The following is a 23,244-nucleotide window of genomic DNA, read 5'->3' as shown; positions in this document are numbered from 1 at the left end:
CAAAACAAGTTTTCCCTTTAAACCAAGCCCAGCTCGCATATTTTCACTGCCTGTGGCTATGCAGCTTCAGGAAGCTAAAAATACTCCCCGTACTAAGTTGGGAAGAGCAAAGAAGCAGCAGCAATCAGCCGTACATCATTTTCTCTCACTTAAAAAAATTCTTTTACTAGAAAACACTCAAAATAGCTGAAGCAACGAAAAGGCATCTGTTTTATATTTGTATACACATACACAGACAGAAACATCCATCCAGCTTGTATCTTCCTAGTAACATGAAATAAGTATATTTGCATTATCAGCAAAGACCGTCAACATTTCACTACTCACACCTTTTTGCTATTATTCTTTTGGTTGGAGAGAGGGCTGCATAAGTGAAAACTAGCCAGGAGTACAAGTAAAAGCTTTCAAAAAATATGTATAGCATGACTATGCTCTTAACAAGACCACATGGTGCTTACTTTGCAGTCATGCATCATTTATGTTTCTGAAATTTACATTAAAGGAGATTCAAAAATAGAAGGAGAGGAGCTTTAAGTCTTTCTAAAGGTCTTGCTCAAGTTGTGTTTGCTGTGTCTGGCAAAGTGAAAAACACAGTTTTGTCCTCTTGGACTTCTCAGGGCTAATTGTAAAACACACACACCCCTCTACCTCGGTGAAAAAAACTAAAAGTTACTCAGGAAGACGAATAAACCCTTTTTTTTTTTCCAAAATATACCTGCAGGATGGTAAACAGCAGTGGTGTGGATTTCTCCAACATCTCTAAACTCATCCTATTAAGTCAACAGAAACTAGCAGGTCTACCTACGTTCCACGCGACTGGGCCATTAGTTTGGGCTGCTGGATCATGGCTTAATTTCCCTTGAAAAAACAGCCCAGTTTGAGAAATCTCTGCCAAACTCCCCATTTCTTAGGCTACTGACAAAGTCAACTGAAAAGCAAATACCTAGAAACCAGGAAACCATGTCCCTCCGGGATGGGCTGGCAGGAGCGGAGGGAGGGCTCCCGGTTTGCCTGCCCGGACTGCAGCTGGGCCTTTGACAAGCGCTGGGGTAAAGGGCCCCGTACGCACCCGGCCGGCCGACGCCCCGCGGGCCCAGGGGCTGCTGCCACCACTTTCAAACGTAACCTCCGGAGGAAGCGGGAAAATGGGGATGTCATGGCCCCATCATCTCCCAGACACTCCGGAGGCCCGGCGGCCCGGCTCTGATGTCCCTGAAGGTCAGAGGTGGCACCCGCAGCGCCAAGGGCTCACCGAAGCCACTTTTCCAGATGCGCGGGAGGCGCGGGGCAAAGTCAGCCACGGGCCGCGCACGTCCCGTTAACCGTACCTTGTAACTGGGCGGAAAGGGACTCCTGGTGCTGCTGGTACTTGAGCGCCACCGCCTCGGCTTTCCGCAGCTGCGTCTGCAACTCGTAGTAGAGCATCGCGCCGTAGAGGAAGCCGACCACCACGGTGAGCAGCAGCAGCGTCTGGAAGATCCGCTTCTGCTTTCGGGAGCACATCCCGTTTCCCATAGTCCTGCCTGGCCCCCGCGCCGCGGCCGCCCCGCCGCCGTCCCGTCCCCGCTCGGTCCCCTGCTCGGCCCGGGCGAGCGCTCAGCAGCGGCCGCCGCAGGAGGGGGCCGGACGCAGCATGAGCAGGAGGCGCGAGACACAAAAGCGGGGCCGGAGGGGAGGTGACGCCCGCTCAGCCCCCGCGCGACGCGGGGCGCGCGGCCATCCACGCCGCCGGGGCAGCCGCCGCCGCCAAACTTTTGCGAGACTGGCTCTCCGCGGGTGCCCGGGCCCCGGAGGGGGCCCTCCGCATACTTCTGAGCGGGCTGTCCGCGCGCCGGGCCCCGCACGCCGCCTGCCTTTTCCCTCCTCCCCACTTTTTGGCCCGGCTGTCCCCGGAGTCCCGCCCCGCCAGCTCCCCGCCCCCTCGCGGCGGCTCCCACTGCGCGACTTTGTTGCCACCAAAAGGAGGGGGTGCGCGCCCAACAAAGAGACCCGGGCTCCAGGCGGCCCCTCAGCGCGTGGCCCGGGGTGGGTGGATGGGTGGGGGCCGGCCGCCCCGGCCGGGTTTGGGGGACAGCGGACCGGTGTCACTGATGAGGCTCCCGAGCCTCAGCAGCCACCGCCGCCTCCCACCCAACTTACGTGTCACCCACGGCCCCGCTATTCTGGCCAACGGGATTCCGGGAGGAAGTCCCACTCGGGCTTCCCGCTCATTGGGCCCGTCCGAGCCGCCGCTCCCTCCCTTCGGGGAGGCACTGCCGGGCTTGATTGGACGTCTGCGTTGTCCGTCCGGACCCGGGCCGCGCCTTCCCTCCCCCCGCGGGCGCCGGCTGGGGGCTCCGTGGCCGCGCGACCGCCTGGTGCCCGGGGCGCCCACGTGGAGTGCGGGTGGTGGGGAGAGGCGGCGGAGCGAGGGCCGGGGAGGTTGGAGTGCACTGGGGACGTGTCCCGGCTTGCAGCTGGGCGAGGTACTGTGCGCACGTGTGTGTGGGTTTGTGTTCTAGCACTCGGAGCGCACGTGGGGAGAGCACTACAGTGTTATACATGGGAGAGGATGTATGGGAACAACCGTGTACACTCCACCGAGTACCCTTTCTTTCCCTCCCCATCCATGGGCAGATGCTGCGGACACACGGGATAGCTACATCGTGGGCGCAGTCTTCGCAGTAGAACCAGAGATGCCTTGCCCGCTGAGTCTTGCCCCATCCAGCGTACTAGGGTGGATGTGTGTGTGCCCACAGATGGCGGGACGCGAGTCAGGACTCGAGCATGCTAGCACGCTAGACTTACTGCTCAACTGCCCGCGTGGGTTGGGGAAATCAGTTTGCCTTTGGCAGAGGGGAAAGAAATGATCTCATATTTTTCCCCTGGCTGCTAAGAGAATAATTTAAAAAGAAGTCTTACAGGCTGAAATGAGCATGCATTCGTTTTGTCATACGTATTGTTTCATTGGTCGCAAAAGTACGTCAGTTACATTGCTAAATTACATTTTAAAGGCCAGCAAAGATTCCCTATGTAAAAACAAGTAAACCAACGTAATATCCACAAACGTCTTCAAAGAAAATCTGTAGTGCTTTTGTTCTTTCTGTGTACTTGAGGGGGGAAAATTGAGGTTATGCATAAATCATCATTTTATTTCTGCCCTTGACCTGAATTCTCAGAAAGTAAATTTAATTTCTCAGATGCCTCAGTAGTGTGGAATTTATTACATACTCCATAATTTTAATGATATAGTAACTGGATTTTAGTCATCACTATCACTAATGGCCAGTGAGTGCTCAAAATGAGGGTAGAGCTGTTTAGCCAAGTACAAACAAGGCAGTCCCTGATGCAGATTTTTTTTTTTAAGGAAGATTAGCCCTGAGCTAACATCCATGCCCATCTTCCTCTACTTTATATGTGGGACACCTACCACAGCATGGCGTGCCAAGTGGTGCCATGTCGGCACCCCGGATCCAAACCAGCAAACCCAACCCCCGAAGTGGAACATGGAAACTTAACCCCTGCACCGAAGGGCCAGCCCCTGATGCAGAATTTTTTCAAGTGGACTCTGAAATTAAAGGATGCTAAAAACCATAAAGTAAGTTGAATTTACAGCCTGTGACATTTATACTGCGGTGAAAACTAAGTGTGCCTGGCATGTGCTTTTCCCTAATAAATAATAATTTACATTATATTGCTCAAAATGCTTTCATTTACGGATACACTGTCTCACTCATCACAGCCAGGCTAAGTATTAGGCTTACATTTTAGTAAATAAAGACACCAAATCTTGTCAAAGTGACTATGATAGCTCTGGGACCGTCTGGGTCATGCACAAATTTAGGAGCTCAGCAGAATTATAATCCACGTCAGAATTCTCCCCTTTCCATCTCTTTTTCTTATAGAAGCCAGGTTCTCATTCTTTTTAAACAAGTTCTATTTAACAAATTGTATCTGGTCCATTAAATGAGAACCAAGTTTAAAAACCAAAAGATCTAAAGAAGTTTTAGAGTTTTGTTCTGTCATGTAAATACTATATAGCCTGACGTTATTGAACCTACTTCTGTTTAAATTTCCCTCTTTCTGTCTGACTCTTAGAAATTGAGACTGGATAATTCCTGAAACCTTACTAGAATTCCTCATAACTAAAAATTTTTACCATTGTCAGTGTACAGTTTGCTAAATAAACTCTTCCTCCAAAAAAACTACCATAACTGCTCTGGAGGAAATGAAGGTTTACAGCAACAATTGTTCCTGCCCCACACTTGAATAAAAAGTTATCCTAGCCACAAAAGAAAAAGAAATTGTACCAAGGGTTGGAAAATTATTGCTCATATCTTACACAGTATGCAGTATTTAGTTGTATTTCAGAATCTTTGGGAAATTCATATGCTTCCAGAATACATGATTACTCATTTTCAACCTCTGCTTCTTTCCGATCTGATTGCAGACTCCGAAGGTATTGTTTGCCTAAAGCTGCCGGCTGACTGCAGAATAATAATAAATACAGGCCATAAAATACAACTCAATATTTTAGTCATAAAATTTGAAGGAGAACAAAAATTATTACCTGAACTTATCTATTATTTCAAATTCAAGAAGGGTATGTAGAAGTACATAAAATCACTAATGGCAGTGTCTTTATAATATTACTTTCCCAAGGTGAAGTATGCTGCCAGTTTCTTGAAAATATCAGTACAGAGCTTTTGAAAGGCCAACACTGGGAAAGCTATCCGGGGCCTATAAACTGAATTTGCCTAACATTGCCTTTGGGTAGAGCTTGTGATAGATGAGCTATTTATGCTGGTCTTGCTAGGTCTGTTGTAAGTTTACTTTATTTTTGTTTCTTTATCACTTTGAAAATACTATTAGACAATTATATTCCTATATGCCATATATTTAACTCGATATAATTTAAAAATTGTAAGTTGTGAGGAATTTCACCAATTTAATATTTTATTTCTAAGGCAGGAAGAAATTAACTTAAAGAGATTCAAGGTCTTACATTTGAGAAGGGCTAAGGTAACATTTGGAACCTTAGTATTCTCTCCAGTTTTAGTAAATTTGTCATTTCAGTAAGATTTGTTCCTTTTCAAAATAGAGGACGGCAAGAAAAATACAGTTGAGGGATACAGCTGATGTATTATTTGTAAAAATAGATAATTTTAAATTAATAATGTTCAAGATGCTAGAGTAAATAATTTCCATTGTCTGTGAAATTTTTCATTTAAATCTCGTTGAATTGAATTGAATTGAATCTCGCTGAAACTAATTGAATCCAGTATTTTTTAATTTGCAAGAGAAATCAACACTTAAGAAAAGATAATGAATGTTAAATAAAATTTTTTAAAAATTTCTAACTGTGTGTGGTGATGGATGTTAAGTAGACTTTTTGTGGTGATCATTTCCCAATAAATAGGTAACATATCAAATCATTATGTTATCTGCCTGAAACTAATATAGTGTTAAATGTCAATTATATTCAATAAAAAACAAATAAAATTTTAAATGGTGTTTCAGTATTCATAAACCACAGTTTTAATTTTTTCATGTGGAAATTGCTAAAATCAGCTATCCTTTTTCCTCTAGGAAACTTTACTCATTATCTCTGTTTTTTTTTTGCCACTTCACCATTTGCTGTCACTTAATTAACACACACTCTTGGCTGCTTGCCACCTATACCTAACCTGTTTGGAGGGGTAAAGAAACCTACCTTCAAGGTATTCTGTCTTTTTGAAGGTTCTGTGAGAGATATCTTGAAACTCCTTTTTCACAAAATTTTGCTAATTACCTGGCGATAATTGTTAAGAGATTAACAAAGTAAGAATTAGCTGAATGCACAACAAAGCGATGGAAGCTCGCTCAGTTTGTCTTGCTTTGGTCTGTCTCTAAACTGCCAACTTGATCATTTTGAACTATTCAGAGTTAAAGGAGAGTAAAGGGGAAAATAGATGACTACCCATTATTTGTAAAATGCTTTTCAATAAGAGAAACCTCACCGTCAGCACCACCAATAAATATCTTTTGGACATAGACTACATTGATAATGGAAGAAATGATCTAGAAGGCCCTACTTGCTATAAGATGTGTAGCTAAACTAAAGACACAGGAACTATCATTTCAAATTCTTTAACAACCTTCTAAAGCAGGACCATCTAGCATACCCTAAACTCTTCCAAATTCTAAGGTGGGACAAGAAATTATTTTGAATTTGTTGCTTAATGTTTGTAATAGCTAGCATGTTTAGTTTCCTAGGAATGTTAGAATGAATAGAAAGGGACCATATATGAGACTCAGAAGTGAAGTGAGCTTCCCAAATCTTCCGTTGGCTCCTTCAGGCAGCTTTTCACTAGCTCGCTCCCTTCAGTAACTCAGAGACTTCAGGTAAGCAGAGACCAAGGAAAAGATCAGCGGCCAATGAAACATGACGTTTTTAATGTTTCCCCCCAAACATATAGTTTATTGGATTCCTTTGTATAAAAGACATTCTTGGTTTATCCACAACCATTTTAAAGAGTTAGTATTATAATTTTAATATGTTATATGATAGGTATTTATAGTAACTTCTTAATTACCATGAAACATGGCTGGTCATGTTTATGGTATATCCAATGCTAAACCCTGGGTCAGAAGTTCAACATTCAATTTCAGAACTATTCTTAAGGGGAATCATAATCTGCTTCATAAACATTCTTTATGCTCTGGTTTCCAGGAACATTTTGAGTCAAAACAAAGGGACTATCAATGTGTTTACTTAGAAATAAAGTAGGGCAAACTTTCAAATAAAAAATAATAAGAATCAAGTTGCCTCAGCATTAAGTCCTGCTCACATTAAAATTGTGAAATAGAAACATTTGTCTTGGGTTACTCTGCTCTTTCTCGTTCTATTCTCTAATTCAACTCTTCAACTCCTGGCATCCAACATCCTAGTTATCCCCTTTGGTTTCCCAGAATCCTCATCTATGACTATGCCTGTCACACCCCACCACCCACTCACATAGACACACACGAGACTTTCCTACTTGAAGACAAAGTACATTAATCTAAAATCATCCTTCCTGAAAATGCCTATTACCATCCTTTCCTTTTCTTCAAGTAACCACTTAGTTAAAGGAAAGCAAATTGGATATATTAATTAATAGGAAGATATTAAAGCATGCATTATTAATTTATTATTCCTCTCAAGAATTTTGTGGGAAAATATGTTAAATCAAAAGACTGACCTCTAATGACATAATCTTAGACAGCCTGGTAAGTAAATGAGTAATAACTGTGGATAGAAGCATTTGACTTTTTGCCAATTAGTTCCTGATTCTCCTGCCCAGTTTAAAAGGGTTAGAAACATTTAAAAGGTGACTCAAGATGCCTGCTGCCAGGGTACAAATCCCACTTAAGTCATGAACTATCTCTAAGGTCAAGAGTAAGTCAGTAACTGTTTGAACCATTAATTCTCTCATCTATGAAATGGAAGGGGTAATCTTGTCTGCCCTGACTAGCTCCGAGACAGTTGCTTCAGAGAGAATAAGCCCACAGGATTCAAGGGAGAAGCAAAATGCAGACTTCATTTAAGTAAAGTTGAACGTCATAGCAGTGTTTGTTGTCATTCACCTAAATTTGTACATTTCTGGAAAACTATAGTTGATTTTTTAAAAGATCAGCTTCAGCTACCTAATTTAAAATAATTTTCCAATCATTTTTATCAATTGAGCTTCTTTCCTTTCATGGTTGTGAAGGGGTAAATTATGACTTTAAAAGAAAGGAATTTTCTTGTAATACACTTATTCAAGCCAGATTTCTAATTCCTGGGTTATAATTATGGACTAATGTTTTCATTATGCTTTAAATCTCAACAATTTTTTGTCAGTAGTTACTGTGTGCAAGGCCCAACGCAGGGAGGGAAGTGGAAGGCAGGGGATGTGATGATGAATGAACCACGGACCCTCTCTGCGAAGAGCCTGCAGATTTGGTACTTATTTGTTTAAAGGCTAAATTGAAGCTCTGGTTGGAAACTAAATTTCTCAAGGAGAAAGCAGAGTGAGGAAAGAAGAAGCCTCATGATGCAATCAAGATATTTCTAGAAAAGGAGGCCTCTTAGACAAGGCAATTGGGACAAGCTAATCAGTAGAGCCAGTAAAAGCTGGGAAAACGGAAGTGATACATAGACACTTTGAAACATGTAAATGTACTTTCCTTTAATTCTCTTTTGATGTGGGGCCAAGGCCTTTGCTTTACATGTGTTTCTGTTGTTGGTTGGAGCTCAGCTTCATCTTTTAAGCCATAGAGCATCATTCAGATTTCAGCTTCAGCTTTGTAGAATGGTGCTAGAACTTAAAGACACTTGCATGCTAAGGTGATTCCATATAAAATATCTCTAAATTTGAAGGATTTTTTCTTGGTCTTGTTTTGCACCTAATTGACTGCAATTTCTCTTTAAGCTACCAGCCATTGTGGAACTTTTCCAAAGCACTCATCTTAATTTTCACAGAAACAACTCTTCTTTTCACTCTCATATTAATCTAGTTTACATAATATTTGATTGTTACATAATTAAAACAGCAGGTGCAATTACATGAACAGTTTTTAGAACAAACCGTTGGTCTCTGCTAAGCATACAGCACCGTAGGTGTGCACAGGCCAATTCGAGATGAGTTTGCATGCCAGGGGTCTTCAGCCCTTTAGTGTGGAGGGGGAAAGAGTGATTTACAGAGAGAGGAAGAGCCTCCCCTCATCCAGTGAGTGGGTTAAGTGGAGGTAAGGGCTTCTCCTGTACAATCAAATGAATAGTGAGGGAAACACAGGAATTGGTGGTCAATAAAGGTTTGTGAGGGAAGTAACAGGGCAACCAAAGGTATTGGGAAGTGAATCCTTTGGAGAGAGAGGTAAGTGTTCATTGATAGGACTACAGAGAAGGCAAGTTAAGATAAAGCCTAGAACAAGGTCATAGAGTGAACTGATGAGGGATGGGGTGGAAGATCGCAGTAGGCTGGGGAATAAATGGGTAACAGGTAAATATCAGAAGAGGAGAGGTCGGGATGGACTCTGCTTTTGACGTGTTTGGCAGAGAAGGAAGATAGATTGGGTGGCGCTTGAGGAAGAAACTAGGTTGAGAGACAGTTTGGTTTTGGGGTTTTTTTAAAGAATTTATGGAAAGGAGCTAGTAGAGAGGGATAGGTTAAAGATGTAAAGTGCTACATTTAAATATAGTTTCTAAGAAGCAAAGAAAAGTCTGCCTCAGTCATTAGAATGCATGGAACATTATTCCTTAAGGCAATGCCCTAGTATAGTTCATTTTCCATCTTAGAGGCTAGTAAATTATGGAATCAATGGTCTTAAGAGCTACCAAAAAGAAGAAAATTGAAAAGCCTGCCTGGCTAATTGAAAAAGAAATTTGTTTGAGGACCTAAGGTGGTGTATGCTTGTATTAATTCACTTTGATTAAATGTGTACACCCCCCAAAAATGGGCATGATTATATCATAATATCCCAAGTAGTGAATCTATAAAACAATATCTATTTATTTAAGAAGAGAAACTACCTCTGCTTTGAAAAGAGTAACTGGTCCATTTAAAAGCATTTATGTATAACCATTAGATATGATGTTTATGAAGTAGTTTATGACATGTGCAAATGTTTCATAATGTTAAATGGAAAAAGTAGAACATAAAATTCTATAAACAATATGATTACAACCATGTTAAAATACTTCTAGAAAAAATAATTTGTTATATCTTACTACTTTTAAGTAATTAGATGGAGAGGAAAAAAGGAGGATATTTTAAATAGCTCATGAAAATCTATTAATTCCCCTCAAGATAATACTTTCTACTCTTTTGTGGTTTTTAACATTGTTGAGCGTATCCTTGATCATAAGTTCTGTTTTTTTATAAGGAGTGAGTTGACATTACACTACATGTAAAAGGAGGGCAAAATCCCAAGCACTGGGCTCCATTCCACACATTTCCCCCCTCGCCTCTCTCTCCCACCATCAGTAATCAATTAAGCACACTCTCCCACTGAGTGACTTTCGTATTCCCCTCACCATTTGCCTCTACCAGTCATGTCTAGGGCCGTGCCTGGTACACAGGAAACACTGAAGACCTTTTTCCTGAGTGAGTATATAAACTTGGCACACAAGATGTAATCTATTTTTGATCTCTGCCTTATGTCAAAATAAATAGAGGAATTCACAAGATAAGTGTTAAAGAGAGAGAGAGAAAAGAAAGAAAAAATTCTAGAGGAAAATGTAAGATAAAATTTATCTGATTTTAAATGTAGTACAACTTTCCAAGTAGGAAAGCATTAGAAGAAATCACAAAGGAAAACAAATAAATAGATTGGATTACTGGAAAAGCAAAGTTGTTGCATTTCAAACAATACTAAAAAATTTAAAAACAAACACATACAGAGAATATTTGCATGGATTAAACAGATTGCATAAATTACATAGACTTTAAATTATATAATTGTACGTGTATTGTTTAAAAAACACTAAGTTAATTAACAAAAAATTGCAAAGTTCATAAACAGATAATTCGCAAAAGATAAAGAATCAGTAAATATGTGAAAAAATATTCAATTTCAGTAATCAAAGAAATAAAAACAATACTAATAATCTCATCACTAGTAAAATTAGCAAGGTTTTTGGAAAGTTTACATTAAGATTGACTTAATGAGGTAAGAAATTTTTTAAAAATATATGCTGCAGGGGCAGCCCTGTGGACAAGTGGTTAAGTTCTCACGCTCAGCTTCGGCAGCCCAAGGTTTCACCGGTTTGGATCCTGAGCATGGACATGGCACGACTCATCAAGCCATGCTGAGGCGGCGTCCCACATAGCACAACCAGAGGCACTCACAAGTAGAATATATACAGCTATGTACTGGGGGGCTTTGGGGAGAAGACAAAGAAAAAAAAAAGATTGGCAACGGTTGTTAGCTCAGGTGCCAATCTTTTAAAAAAAAGAAAATATGCTGCAAAGGGAACTATGAATCAATACACATTTTCTGGAAAGTGAATTGGCAATACAGATCAAGCACTGTAAAATATTCATGCACTTTGATTAGTAATTTCCCTTCTAGGAATCTATTCATAGAGAGTAGTCTAGTACCCAAGAAAACACTTTTGCATGCAAAGATAATCAGTACAAAGCTATTTATTCTAGAAAAAATAGAAACAACTAAATGCTGAACTATTGGGAAATAGTTAAATAAATTATGATATAAATGGTATATAAAGAGTAGAATATTCACCAGCCATTTAATCTGGTTTTCTAGTTTAGGATCCTCAGAAAGGAACCCTGAAAAAAGGATTTGTGTGAAGGAGGGTTATTAGGAAAAATTCCTATGAAAAATCAGTATAGTAGCAGGAAAAATGGCCAAGAAGCAGTCTCATAGAAAGTAACTTTTGTCCAATCTCTCAGAAGAGCTTTGGAGAAATGTAGATCATATCTCACTGTTGTTCCCATCAGGAGCAAGGGAGCTGGCATGTTTATATTCCTGCTCCATCGAGTCATTAATTAACAGCTGGGGTGAGGGGAGTAAATTTGCTGGTGCCACTTATGTAAACAGTAATGTTTACTACACATATTGAAGATTTTGTTCTTATTGTCTTTAAACTAAATCAGAGTATAGGGCGTTGCTCCAGTCTGTGATGCATATCCAGTAAAACAAAAGACTATCAGAAACTAAGACCAGATGTCTGCCCCACCTGGAGACCAGCCGCTATATGACTGGTCTGTAGTCTTTGTTCTGTAAGATGGTTCTTTCAGATGTTAGTCCCCCATCTTCCACCTTGCTAGCAAGCTGTAATAAAACCCTTTCTCTCCTACCTCTCTACTGTTGGCTTGTGGCAAGTAGAAGACCTCCTCCCTTTGGCAGTAAGAAATTCCCGGGAATTTTCCTGCCCTTCATGCACAAAGAGCAAAGTGGCCTCAGCAGCCTGAGTCACAGGTACTGGCTGTGGGTGTGAAAGCACACTGGAAGCCTGTGTGTGAGGAAAATGGTAAAGGTATCCATGCAAATGTGAGTGGAGCACTGATGAACCTGCTAAACTGGTGTTTTCAAAGAATACTGTGTGATCTGTTGAGTGCTAAATGAGAAAAAAACCAACAGCTATATAAGGTGACCAGGTTTATGCTACAGTCTGAAATGACTAAAAACCTGTATAACATATGAAACAATGGTTTAGAAATAAGACATCAGACAAAAGTAATCCCAGAGAGAGAGGAAACTGCATGCCTGCTCTAACTACTGCCCGGGGAGAAGGCTGCAGCACGGAGAAGGAGGAGTCCAGGTGGGGCACGGCCATTTCCCTAGCGGAGGAGACAAAACTGGGAGACTGAAAAGACGTTTTACGTTGGGGGAAGCTGGGTGAATGGTATATGAGAACTAGTTTTGCATCTTTTCTGTAAGTCTAAAGTTATTTCAAAATAACAAACTTTAAAAATCCCCAAAAAGGAAAAAATATACCTTGAGAACACTAGTCAAAAGAAAGATGGAAGGCCTATATTAATATTAGACAAAGTAGATTTCAGAGAAAAGAATATTATCAGGAATAAAGAAAGTCATTTCGTAATGATAAAGGGATCAATTTATTGAGAGGGCATAATTAACCTAAATGTTTATCCACCTATGAGCGGGGCTTTAAATACAAGAAGCAAAAATTAACAGAACAAGGAGAAATAGACAAATCCACAATTACAGTTGGAGACTTCGACACTCTTCTCTTAATACTTGACAAAACAAGTAAAGATATAAAAGACCTGAACAACGCTAACAACCGATATGACCCAATTGATATTTATAGAACATTCCACCCAACCACAGCAGAATCACATTCTTTTTAAGTACACATGGACCATTTGCTGAGATGGACCATTTGCTGAGATGGACCATATTCTGAGACAAATAAGTCTCGATAAATTGCAACCGTATCATGTATATTCCACTTATATTTGATGATGAGGTGTTGCCGGGCATGCCAGCTTTATGGTTTGATGGGTCAGATAACACTCAGTTCATGATAAGCAGCTCAGGCTGCACAGTAACTTGGTGGTCTTTGATTAAGCCTTCAGTCTCTGCTAAGATCCACTAGCAGGCCAGAGTAACACACTCAAATGAGTAACATGGTGCCTCCCAAATCAAGAAACCTACTAGGCATTGTGCCTGTTTTTCGTTTGTAGGAGGGACCAGATGCAACAACTTATCCTTCATCTTAAAAGGGTTATTTTTTCATGCCCCGTACCACTGGGTCCTTAGAAATTTCACTGAGATAGAAGGCTGCTGAATTTTTGTTGGATTTATTTTACACCCTCTAACATGCAAATGTTTAGAGTAGTTGCTACTTTTTGCTCACTAGGTCCAATCAGCACAGTGTCATCCATATAATGGACCAGTGTGATATCCGATGGAAGGGAAAGATGATCAAGGTCCCTACAAATTAAATTATGACATAGGGCTGGTGGGTTGATATACTCCTGAGGTAGGACAGTGAAGGTGTATTGCTGGCCTCCTCAGCTCAAAGCAAGCTGCTTCTGGTGGTGTTTATTAAAGGATAGCCAGGAAAATCATTTGCCAGATCAACAGCTGCATCCCAGGTACCAGGGGATGTGTTAATTTGCTCAAGCAATGAAGTCACATCTAGTACAGCAGCTACAATTAGAGTTACCACCTGGTTAGGCTCATAATAGTCCACTGTCATTCTCCAAGATCTGTCTGTCTTCTGCAAAGCCCAAATAGGTAAGTTGAATGGGGATATGGTGGGAATCGCCATCCCTGCATCTTTCAAGTCCTTGATGGTGGCACTAATCTCTGCAATCCCTCAGGGAATACAGTATTGCTTTTGGTTTACTATTTTCCCAGTTAGAGGCAGTTCCAGTGGCTTCCACTTGGCCTTTCTGACCATAATAACCCTCATCTCACAGGTCAAGTAGCCAATGTGGGGATTCTCCCAGCTGTTGATTATATCTATTCCAGTTACATAATCCAGAACTGGAAAGATAACGACAGGAAGGATTCGAGAACCCACCAGGCCAACTGTGTGAGGGAACTGAACTAAAATTCACAGACTACTTAACCTCCATAAGCCCCTCCTCTGACTGATGGATCACAGTGATGTTTCAGGTCTCCTCGAATCTGTGTCTGATGAGAGCCAGTGTCCAGTAGCACCCAAAAGGTCTGATTATTTCCTTTTCCCCAAGGCATGGTTACCCTGATAAAAGACTGTAGGTCCCTTTGGCAAAGGCTTGGAGAAAGATTTGTGGCAGTGTACTGGGGTCCTGCCTCAAGGTGACCCGGCCTCCTCTCTATTCAAGGGGTTCTGGGTCTGTAAACTGATTCAAGTCTGGGAATCAGTCGAGAGGCCATGACTGTTTTTTATGATTCAGGTTAGACTTTCGTTCACTCAATCTAAAACTTTTCTGCTGACACAGATCAAGTAAGAATTTAATAGGCTTCCTATCTATTTCACCTCTCGGAACACCATGATCAAACAACCAATACCATAGGTCTGTGTGGTTCATACTATTCTGATTGCTGAATGACTCTGCTGATTGCTGCTGGACCCTGCTGTCCGTCATGGTAACTATGCTCACCTTGCCTTCAGTGGTTGCATGGTGCCACTTGGCCCCTACAACCCCAGGATCCAACACTCTCGTTGCATTTAGGTTTCCTGATTCAGTGACTGCAGTTCCCACCATAAGGTCTGGCCTACAGAGAAGAGTGATCGTGGAGCTCTTCAAGGATGCTGGGGCTCCACTCACAAATTCATTTCTCAAAGTAGCAGTGAAAGATATGTATGTCTTCTTGGCTCTCTGGTATGTCTCCTGGTATGTCACTTGGACTCTCAATGTGGGTGAATAGGTCTTAAATTAAAAATCCACTAATTTGACAAATCCACACTCCAAACTCCCTAAGCCTTTAAATTTCTTTCTTTACATTAAACTGAGGCAGGTCCAGTGTTTCTAGTTTGCTCACAGTGGTCCATGTTTCATCCAATCAACCAAAACAAACATCAGACCCCTTTCCAACTCTGCAAGCTACAACATCACATCCAGAATCTCTGCTGAGTAAGCCCCTGTTGATAATTTTGGCCTGATCCAATTTTGTTTCTTCTACCATTATCCTGCGCCCTCAGTATCCATTCCCACACTTGTTCCCCAGATTTCTGTCTGTATAAATCAGAAAACTTACCTAGTTCTCTTTAAGTATAGCACACTTCCTCATAGTTTGCACTTTGTACCTCACCTTTGGGACCTGCTGGGACTTGAGTCTAGTTTTAGGTCTAAGAGAAAAGAGTAGTAGAGGTGGGTCCTGAGGAGAATCAGCTTTGTGTTGCTTGGCAACTCCCTCAGAGGAGGCCCTTAGAGCATTACAGTTTCCTCGGGCAACGCAGAGTTAACTGCCCTCCATCACAGGAGGGGGGGAGTTGGAGAGGCTCATACCATTGAGGGTGAGGAGGCTGCTTCCACTGAGAAAGAAGACTCGTCAGAATTTAGGGGCTCAGTGTCCCCAGCTTCCTCAGGATTTTCCCACACGTCTCCATTCCAGTTTACAAGATTCTTTTCCAGTCAATGCTCTCACTTTAACAGTAGACACCCTGCGAAGCTGGGAGCTCAATTGTGTTGTAATAGGGCCGATTGCAGGATAAAATTTTGTGTTTGATTTTCAGCAGTCTCAGCCCTGAGGCTACAGGAGATAAGGGTCTCCTTCAGGGCACACGTAGAAGTGTCCAGGGCATTTATGTGGCTCTGGAACTGAGAATTTGAATCCCTGAGCTCATCCTTTTCTCTCACCACTTTGTCCAGCAACGTTAGAAGCAACCAACCAACCTCATTGCATTCACTAGATTTCCAAAAATGTTCGAAAGTATCATACATGGAGTCACCAAACTCCTTGCTTCTTATAAGTGGTTGATTAGAAGTATCTAATGAGGATACTTTGCACATCTCTATTGCCACATCATGCCATTGCTCTCCGTGCTTTCTTTACCACTGAAATAGAGTCATTCACATCTTTCAATCTAATCAGGTTGGAGAGCCAATTCCAGAAACCCCAGAACAAATTCAGAAAACTCATCCTTAAAATTCTGTTCTAGAACCACTCTCAGTACCAAAATCTGTATTAGTCAGAGTTCTCCAGAGAAACAAAACCAACAAGATATATATTCTTTTCTATAGAAGGAGATGTACTATAAGGAATTGTCTCACATGATTAGGGAGGCTGAGAAGTCCAAGATTTGCAGTCAGTAAGCTGCAGGCTCAGAAGAGCAGGTGGTAAAGTTCTGGTCTGAGTCTGAAGCCTGAGAACCAGGGAAGCTAGAGGGTAAGTTCTGGATGGAGTTTGCATCTGAAGGCAGGAGAAGACCAATGTCTCAGCTCCAAGACAGTCAGGCAGAGAGAGAGAATTCTTTCTTACTTAGCCTTTTATTCTATCCAGGCCTAATCAAAGAAAAATCCCTGTGTTCTACCTTAGACTCTTGCATGAATGGTGGCTCCATAAATTCTGAAAAGAATATGGAAGGAAGAACAGACTTGAGGTACTAGTAAGAAGTTCAGCGCTGGCCATGTGTTGGGGAGCATCTGTGGGACTTTTAATTATAAATATATGGCTTTGGATCTGGATCGGAGATATAGAACTGATAGCTATCAGTATATAAGCTTTAGAGGGAGTGGATGAAATTCCCCAGAGAAAGTGTCTATAATGAGAAAGAGCAGAGGGTGAAGGATGGAATCCTGGAGAATTATTAACATGAAAGGACAGGAGAAAGTCCAGGGCACAGAAGCAAAATAAGGCAGAATGAGACCCAGAAGCCAAGGCAGGAGTTTCAAGAATGAAGGAAAGGAAAACTATATCATCCACGGCAGAAAGGTTGAATATAGTGACTACTGAGAAGTGTCCAATAGAAATAGCAAATAGAAGGTTTGTGTTATCTTCAGGGAGAAAAATTGCAGAGGTGGGATGGACTGAGAAGGGACTTAGTGCAGAGGAGATGGGGACATGAAATGTACACTGACTCTGTCAGCAGCTTCGGTTGATGAAAAGTGGAGAGATGTCCCAGGATGGAAATAGGGTTAAAGAATGTTTTTCTAAAATGCTGAAGGGAAGATTAGTGATGAGAAGAGGAAAAGTAGGGAAAAAGTTTCCTGAAGAAGAATGGGATCAAGAAAACAAGAAAAGTTTGTTTTTGGATGTGCTGGTATCACTGCCCATTCATTCCTTTTTGGGCCAAATAAACATAGGAAAGTTTGATGGTACACTAGTAAATTGTATTCTATGTGATGAATTCTATATGCTATTCTAGGCAATGAATAACAATTTCTATATTTTAGATGTGACCTTTTTATATGAGATTAGGACATTTCTCAATTTCATGATTTCAAAAAGCGTCTACATCCAAATTAAATAATATGTTGGAAATTACTGTGTAAACTGCAAAGAGCTATATAACTGCCAGCAGTAAAGTCATTAGGAGTGATTTGAAAGAAACGTAATTTTTGTCCTTTGTTCTCTACCTAAATAATAATAATTGGTCCAGCGTGTGTATTTCTTTTGTAAGAGATGCACAAAATCCCTCTTCTTTGGTTTCTTTCTTTTTCTTTTTTTCTTGAAAAACCTCCCAAATCTCTCCTTTGCTTTGTCTTATGGTCCACTTTTTTTCTGCACTACTCTTTGCGTAGTTCTCTATTTTGCTAATTTCTACCCCTTGAGTCTATCCTAAACCTGTAGCTTAAATTTAATTTTCCTAAGACGCTGATTGTAACTTCACTATTCTATTCAAAATCCTTCAATGGCTTCCCCAATTGCTCCCATGCATTAAATACAGAATAAAGTCCTTACTCCTTAGCCTGGAATTCAAGGCACTCCACACTCTAGTCTTCACTTTTCTCTTCAATCTTCTCTCTAACTTCTACCTAGCACCTGCCTGTCTTTCATTCCCATCAAATTGATGTGTTCTTTGTTTCTTGAAAGCCATCTAGATGGGCCGTACGTTGTTATAAGGGTTGTGCACTGAACAAGGAGTACCTTAGGAGGTACCATTCACACTGTAATGTGATTGGTGCCCACTAGGGTTGTGCAGCTCACAACCTGCATACATGGAAGTGGTGGTCCCTATTTTACAGCACAAATATGATCCAACTTCTGAACTCCTCTTATATCATGACCTGCAGCTGGATTTTCCTCTCTATTCCTCTTCAAACCTACGTATAGTGAAATTATAATTAAATAAAATTCATACTCATAAACCCAGTATTCTAAATCTTCTTTAAGCTAACTTCACTGTAATCTTGCCTTATTCCCAACAAAAATTCTCCATTATAAGTGAACTGTTGTTTACAACTATGTCTCTACGAATAGAATGCTTACCTCTGGGCCATTTTGTTCTCTTTCCTTCCTCCCTTATTCCTTCCCACCCTCTTGTAGCAATTCAAAAACAACCAATCTCCCATTAAACAAAACAGTTTTTACCACCTCCATAAAACCTTCAATGATTATCCTATTCCATAATCACCCTTTCTTCCCTGAGTTATTATTAAGGTTATAGTCTGTGCTGCAACATTTAACACTTGGTTAATATCATGTCTTACATTCTTTATTTGTCATGCATCAAATTTTGTCAACCACCAAGCAGGCTATGATTCCTCAGTGGTTGAAACTTTGACTTTTACATCATTTGTATCCCTTGAGCATAATACGCAGTCATATAATATATGCTTTTTGATTTGATATTTTCACTAAAATTGAAAGTGAAAAAGCTAACGCTTATGTGAGTCTATAAAAAGTTAATTTGTCATTTGTAGTGTAACTTTGTAGTTTTTTACTGCCCAACATGGATTCTTATCATCTGTCTTGGAGTTCCATCAGGGAACTCTGCTTTCATTTTATATCTGGTGTGGGTTTATGAAATCCAAGCAGAGCCAATGGTTGTCTTTTCTGGAATATGTGACCTGAGGCTGCTGCTGCCTTTCTTAACCACCGTGTGGAAAATATCCCCTGGAAAAATGAAGACAAAGACATAATAGAAAAAGCAGAGAGATGGAGAGAGAGAACAGTAATGACATTCTTTGAGCTCCTCAATCCTTTTATAATTGAAGTCAGCTGCATCCCTGGATTGGCCATGTACACGAGTCAATAAATTCCCCTTTTAGAAACTAAGCCAGTTTGAATTGGTTTCTGTTATTTTGCAATTGAAAGAGGCTTGACTCATACATATGTAATATCATTTGATTATCTTGCATTTTGTATATGCAAGACACTGTGTTAGGTATTGTGGGTGATACCCATATGGCCAGATAACTCATATTCTACCCTTAAGTTACTGTACAATCTGGTAAGAGAGAGAAGATGTGTACAGCTAATAATACAATACATGGTGGATGCCGCATGGGAAGTACAAAGGACTACAGAAGTTTGGATAAAGGACCCATCTCTTTTGATTGGAGAGATCACAGAGGCTTCATGGAGAAGGTGACATTAGAGATGGCCCAAGGACAGTGCAAGGTTTTCTCAAGGAAAGATGAAATGTCTAATAATGTGGGAGTATGGATTTTGTATAGGAGGATTAGAAACTAAATTGGAAAGATAAATTGGGGCTGAAGAGTGGATAAACTTAAAAATGCTAAAATAATGCATATGGGCTTCATTAGGGAAAAGGAAGCCAAGACAGGATTTTGGAGAGGATCAAAGTATTGTAAAATACATCTAGTATAAAAAAAGAAAATTGAAACTAGTATATAATGCAGGAACTTGGGAAAGGAAAGTTTGATGGTATGAATTATAACCCCTGCAAGTGTCTCTTTGTTCATAATGTTTTCTTAAATATCATTATCCATGTCTGTCAACAAAGCATATATCTAGCACAGTATATCCAAGTATGTGAAGGGGTTTTAATTAGTTTTTCTCTTACAGATGTTTTAATTATTTATAGTATCTGTATTCTTCAAAGATCAACCCTTTGCCCAAATTATAGAACAATTATTACTATGACTGAGTCTGAATTATTTTTTAGTATTTCAAAACATGTTTATAATCTTTAATTAGCCATTTGGTTCAATTTACTTGAAATAGCCGTAGGCTTGAAGGTAGGGTGCATTCTTTGGGTTGCATTCCTCAAGGTAGTTTTAGAGAATAGATTACCTTATTCTTTTGTCCTTTATCCAGTTATACTTGGCTCTCAGAAGGCTTGTTTCTGCATTGCGTGCACATGCTGAGAGAGGAGCTCAGAGAAGTTCTCTTTCACCAAGTTGTGGGCAGAAAATGACATACCGTGCCACACAAGCCAAGTAAAGAAGCAAACTTCCCACAGAATCACGAGACAGCCCCATCTGTAATTCTGGGTGTAGCTGTGGTCGCATGCCAAATCTTTGCTCTGGGGGAGTTAAATAGGACTCTTTCCCAGAACTTCTTTTTTTTTTATAGGTTCGTGATCTTTTTTTTTTTTTTTAAAGATTTTATTTTTTCCTTTTTCTCCCCAAAGCCCCCCGGTACATAGTTGTGTATTCTTCGTTGTGGGTTCTTCTAGTTGTGGCATGTGGGACGCTGCCTCAGCGTGGTCTGATGAGCAGTGCCATGTCCGCGCCCAGGATTCGAACCAACGAAACACTGGGCCGCCTGCAGCGGAGCGCGCGAACTTAACCACTCGGCCACGGGGCCAGCCCCAGAACTTCTGAAAACAGTCATGTCAGGGCCCCAGTTGAAGGTCTTGATGCTAAGTATCTGATGACCACTGGGCCAGACTCAGAGGGGTAGCTCCTACCTAGTAGCTGCCTGGCTTGCCACAGTTCACTTAGGAGAGGCCATGTTGCTCTGACAAAGACATGTCTTAATCAGGAAGACCAGGACCCACTTCGATGATATTGAGATTAGCATCAAATTAAATTATGGTTTGTTGACTCTATTGGTAGAGTCATGAAAACTTATGCATTTAGAAAGATTTACACTTAAAATGTGCTAAAATAAAAAATAATGTATGGAAAGCATAATTATTAGTGGAGAAAAAAAATGGCTGGGCTAATTTTCTCTCCTTGGTGGTGGACCCAACACAAATCACCAGCTAGGCATTTCTATATCGAATTTGAATTGCCAGCTGAAAAGCTAAACCAGTTTTGAATTTGATAATCTTCAGGGAGCAGTTTACATCTGATGTGAGCTCAGTGAATTACATATCTTTTATACTTCTGATTCCAGTCTCCTGTTGTGACTGACCAGAGACAGATGAGTTCACCTAGGAAGAAACCGGGGCTATGAGAAAAAGCAGTTGGAGGTGTGAAATTTGAGAGACAAGGGGCCTGAGAGAGAATGCTGTTTCTTGGGGTGGCCCTTCAGGGAGTTGTTGCTTTGTTGCTGCAAGCATGCCTGAAGGGTTTCTTCCTTTTGTTTATTTCTTTTCGTTCCTCTGCACTCATCTCTGTTAGTGTTAATAAATTACTCTTTGCTTAGGCGCTCCATGTAAGAGCCCATTTTCCCCATGGCCTGGATCAATGCCACCACCACCACAAAATGAAACAAGCATGAACGATGGAGAGGTGCTGCGGGGGAGCAACTTTCCACTTCGTTTTCTTTGCTCTTCGGTTAATAATGTCTCTGGGGAAGGAAGAGAAACTCCAGAACTACTTTGTTCTCTTCAAAGCCTGAGCCTTAGGAGAAAAAGGAAGAAGACAGGCCACTTCTCAGGCCAAGAGGCCACAACACACAACAGCCCTGGGCCCTTATTTTATTGTATTGGTGATACGGAGTTCAAAATACACTTACTTTTTTAAAGAACAGCTATGAGTGGTGGATAGAAAAAAACCTTAGTGGTGGCATTTAAATCAAAACTTTAGTTTGTTCTTACCCATTTTCCATGACATTTACCCTTGAAGCATGTGATGTTTTAATGCACAAGAGAGAAAAAGAACAAAAGTGAATGAAAAAACTCTGGATTCTCACCAAGCAATCAAATAAATAAAATGAGCATGTATTCTTAATTGCTGGATTTACAAAATAAAGAATTGCTGGAATTCACTGTTAGTTGCCATACTGGTTTCCAGTAAAAAAGCAAACACAAGCCCTTGGACTGTCAGTAAGAGCACTGCGGAGTAAGCCTAAGGGACCGGTGATGTGCAGAGTGACGAGCAACTGGACCACGGAAGGGAGGGGAGGGGAGGTGGTTTTCCAGGAGGATATCTTTTGAGAGCAGGTTCCCCTTCTCCCCGCTCAGCCATGTCCAGGCTCCTGTCCTAACGACAGGCTCTTGAGGTTTCAGCTTGCCTATCTCCAACTGCCTCTGCACTCTCTGTGACCTTGAATAAGCAGCTTTGCCTCTCCCATCCTTGTTTACACATCTGTTGTCATGGACTGAATGTTTGTGTTCCCCAAAATTCATATGTTGAAGCCCTAACCCACCTTGTGATTGTATTTGGAGCTAGGGCCTTTGAGGAGGTTAAACGAAGTCATAAGGGTGGGGGCCCTAATCCAATAGTGCTGGCCCCTTATAAGAAGAGGAAAAGAGGGGCCAGCCCAGTGGCGCAGCCGGTTAGGAGCCCGGGTGCGGACATGGCACTCCTCATCAAGTTTGAAACAAGTAATTGGATATCATATTTACATCTCTTCTTAGCTGAATGTATATATGTGTGTGTTTGTGTATATACATGTGTCTCTAGATCTTTCTAGATCCTGGTGTGATTCCTCCTGATTTCTTTAAATGTCCATATTCTCTTACACATATTTGCCATCCCTGAGTAGAATGTACCGCCCTCAAATTGTTCAATCATATCTTTCCCATAATCAAAGTATATTAACCCACTTCAATTTCAGCTGCGCCGGTCAACCCTACGAGAACCGCCGTGGGGGGCTACGGGAAAGGATCTGGAGACCAGGACGGGAGAGCAGAAAAGCTGCCGAAGTAGGGATGTTTTTCGGACAATTAATGAATACAACTGACATTATTCAAGGTAGATATAATTGCAGCTCAAATACCATTCATGGTACTCTATTTTCCTCACAGTTTTTTGATGCTCCTTTAAACATATAAGCCTTGTTTACCAGGATTCCCTCAGAGTCCATGAAATGACTCTCCTTTTGCTGATTAGGTAGTTTATTTTAAATTTTTGCTAGTAAGGTTTGGAGCTATGATTACTCTTCTTTGAAAGTTGAATGGGTGAAAAAGATCAATTTGTTTTTTTAAAATGAAATTTATACCATGAAACATGTTAGTTGTGATATTAAAACCTTAACATGTGATATTAAAAATTAATATACTTAATAAAATTTGTAATATGTTATAGGACTTAA

The 23,244-nt window shown here is 41.0% G+C and overlaps 1 protein-coding gene across 13 annotated transcripts in view; it reads right to left on the bottom strand.

Moving 5' to 3' along the window:
* The window catches only part of GOLIM4 (golgi integral membrane protein 4), a 74,129-nt gene extending 71,970 nt beyond the window's left edge, over positions 1-2,159 (bottom strand). For all 13 annotated transcript variants that reach the window (XM_014846447.3, XM_014846448.3, XM_014846449.3 and 10 more), the window contains exon 1: positions 1,329-2,159. In XM_014846447.3, coding sequence (XP_014701933.1) covers positions 1,329-1,515 — 187 coding nt within the window. In that variant the 5' untranslated portion in view covers positions 1,516-2,159. The remainder of the gene's footprint in view (positions 1-1,328) is intronic.
* Positions 2,160-23,244: the final 21,085 nt, after the last annotated feature.

The sequence above is a fragment of the Equus asinus genome, chromosome 5 (genome assembly GCF_041296235.1).
Source record: "Equus asinus isolate D_3611 breed Donkey chromosome 5, EquAss-T2T_v2, whole genome shotgun sequence".
Classification (NCBI taxonomy): Eukaryota; Metazoa; Chordata; class Mammalia; order Perissodactyla; family Equidae; genus Equus; species Equus asinus.
This window is presented reverse-complemented; position numbering and strand designations above follow the sequence as displayed.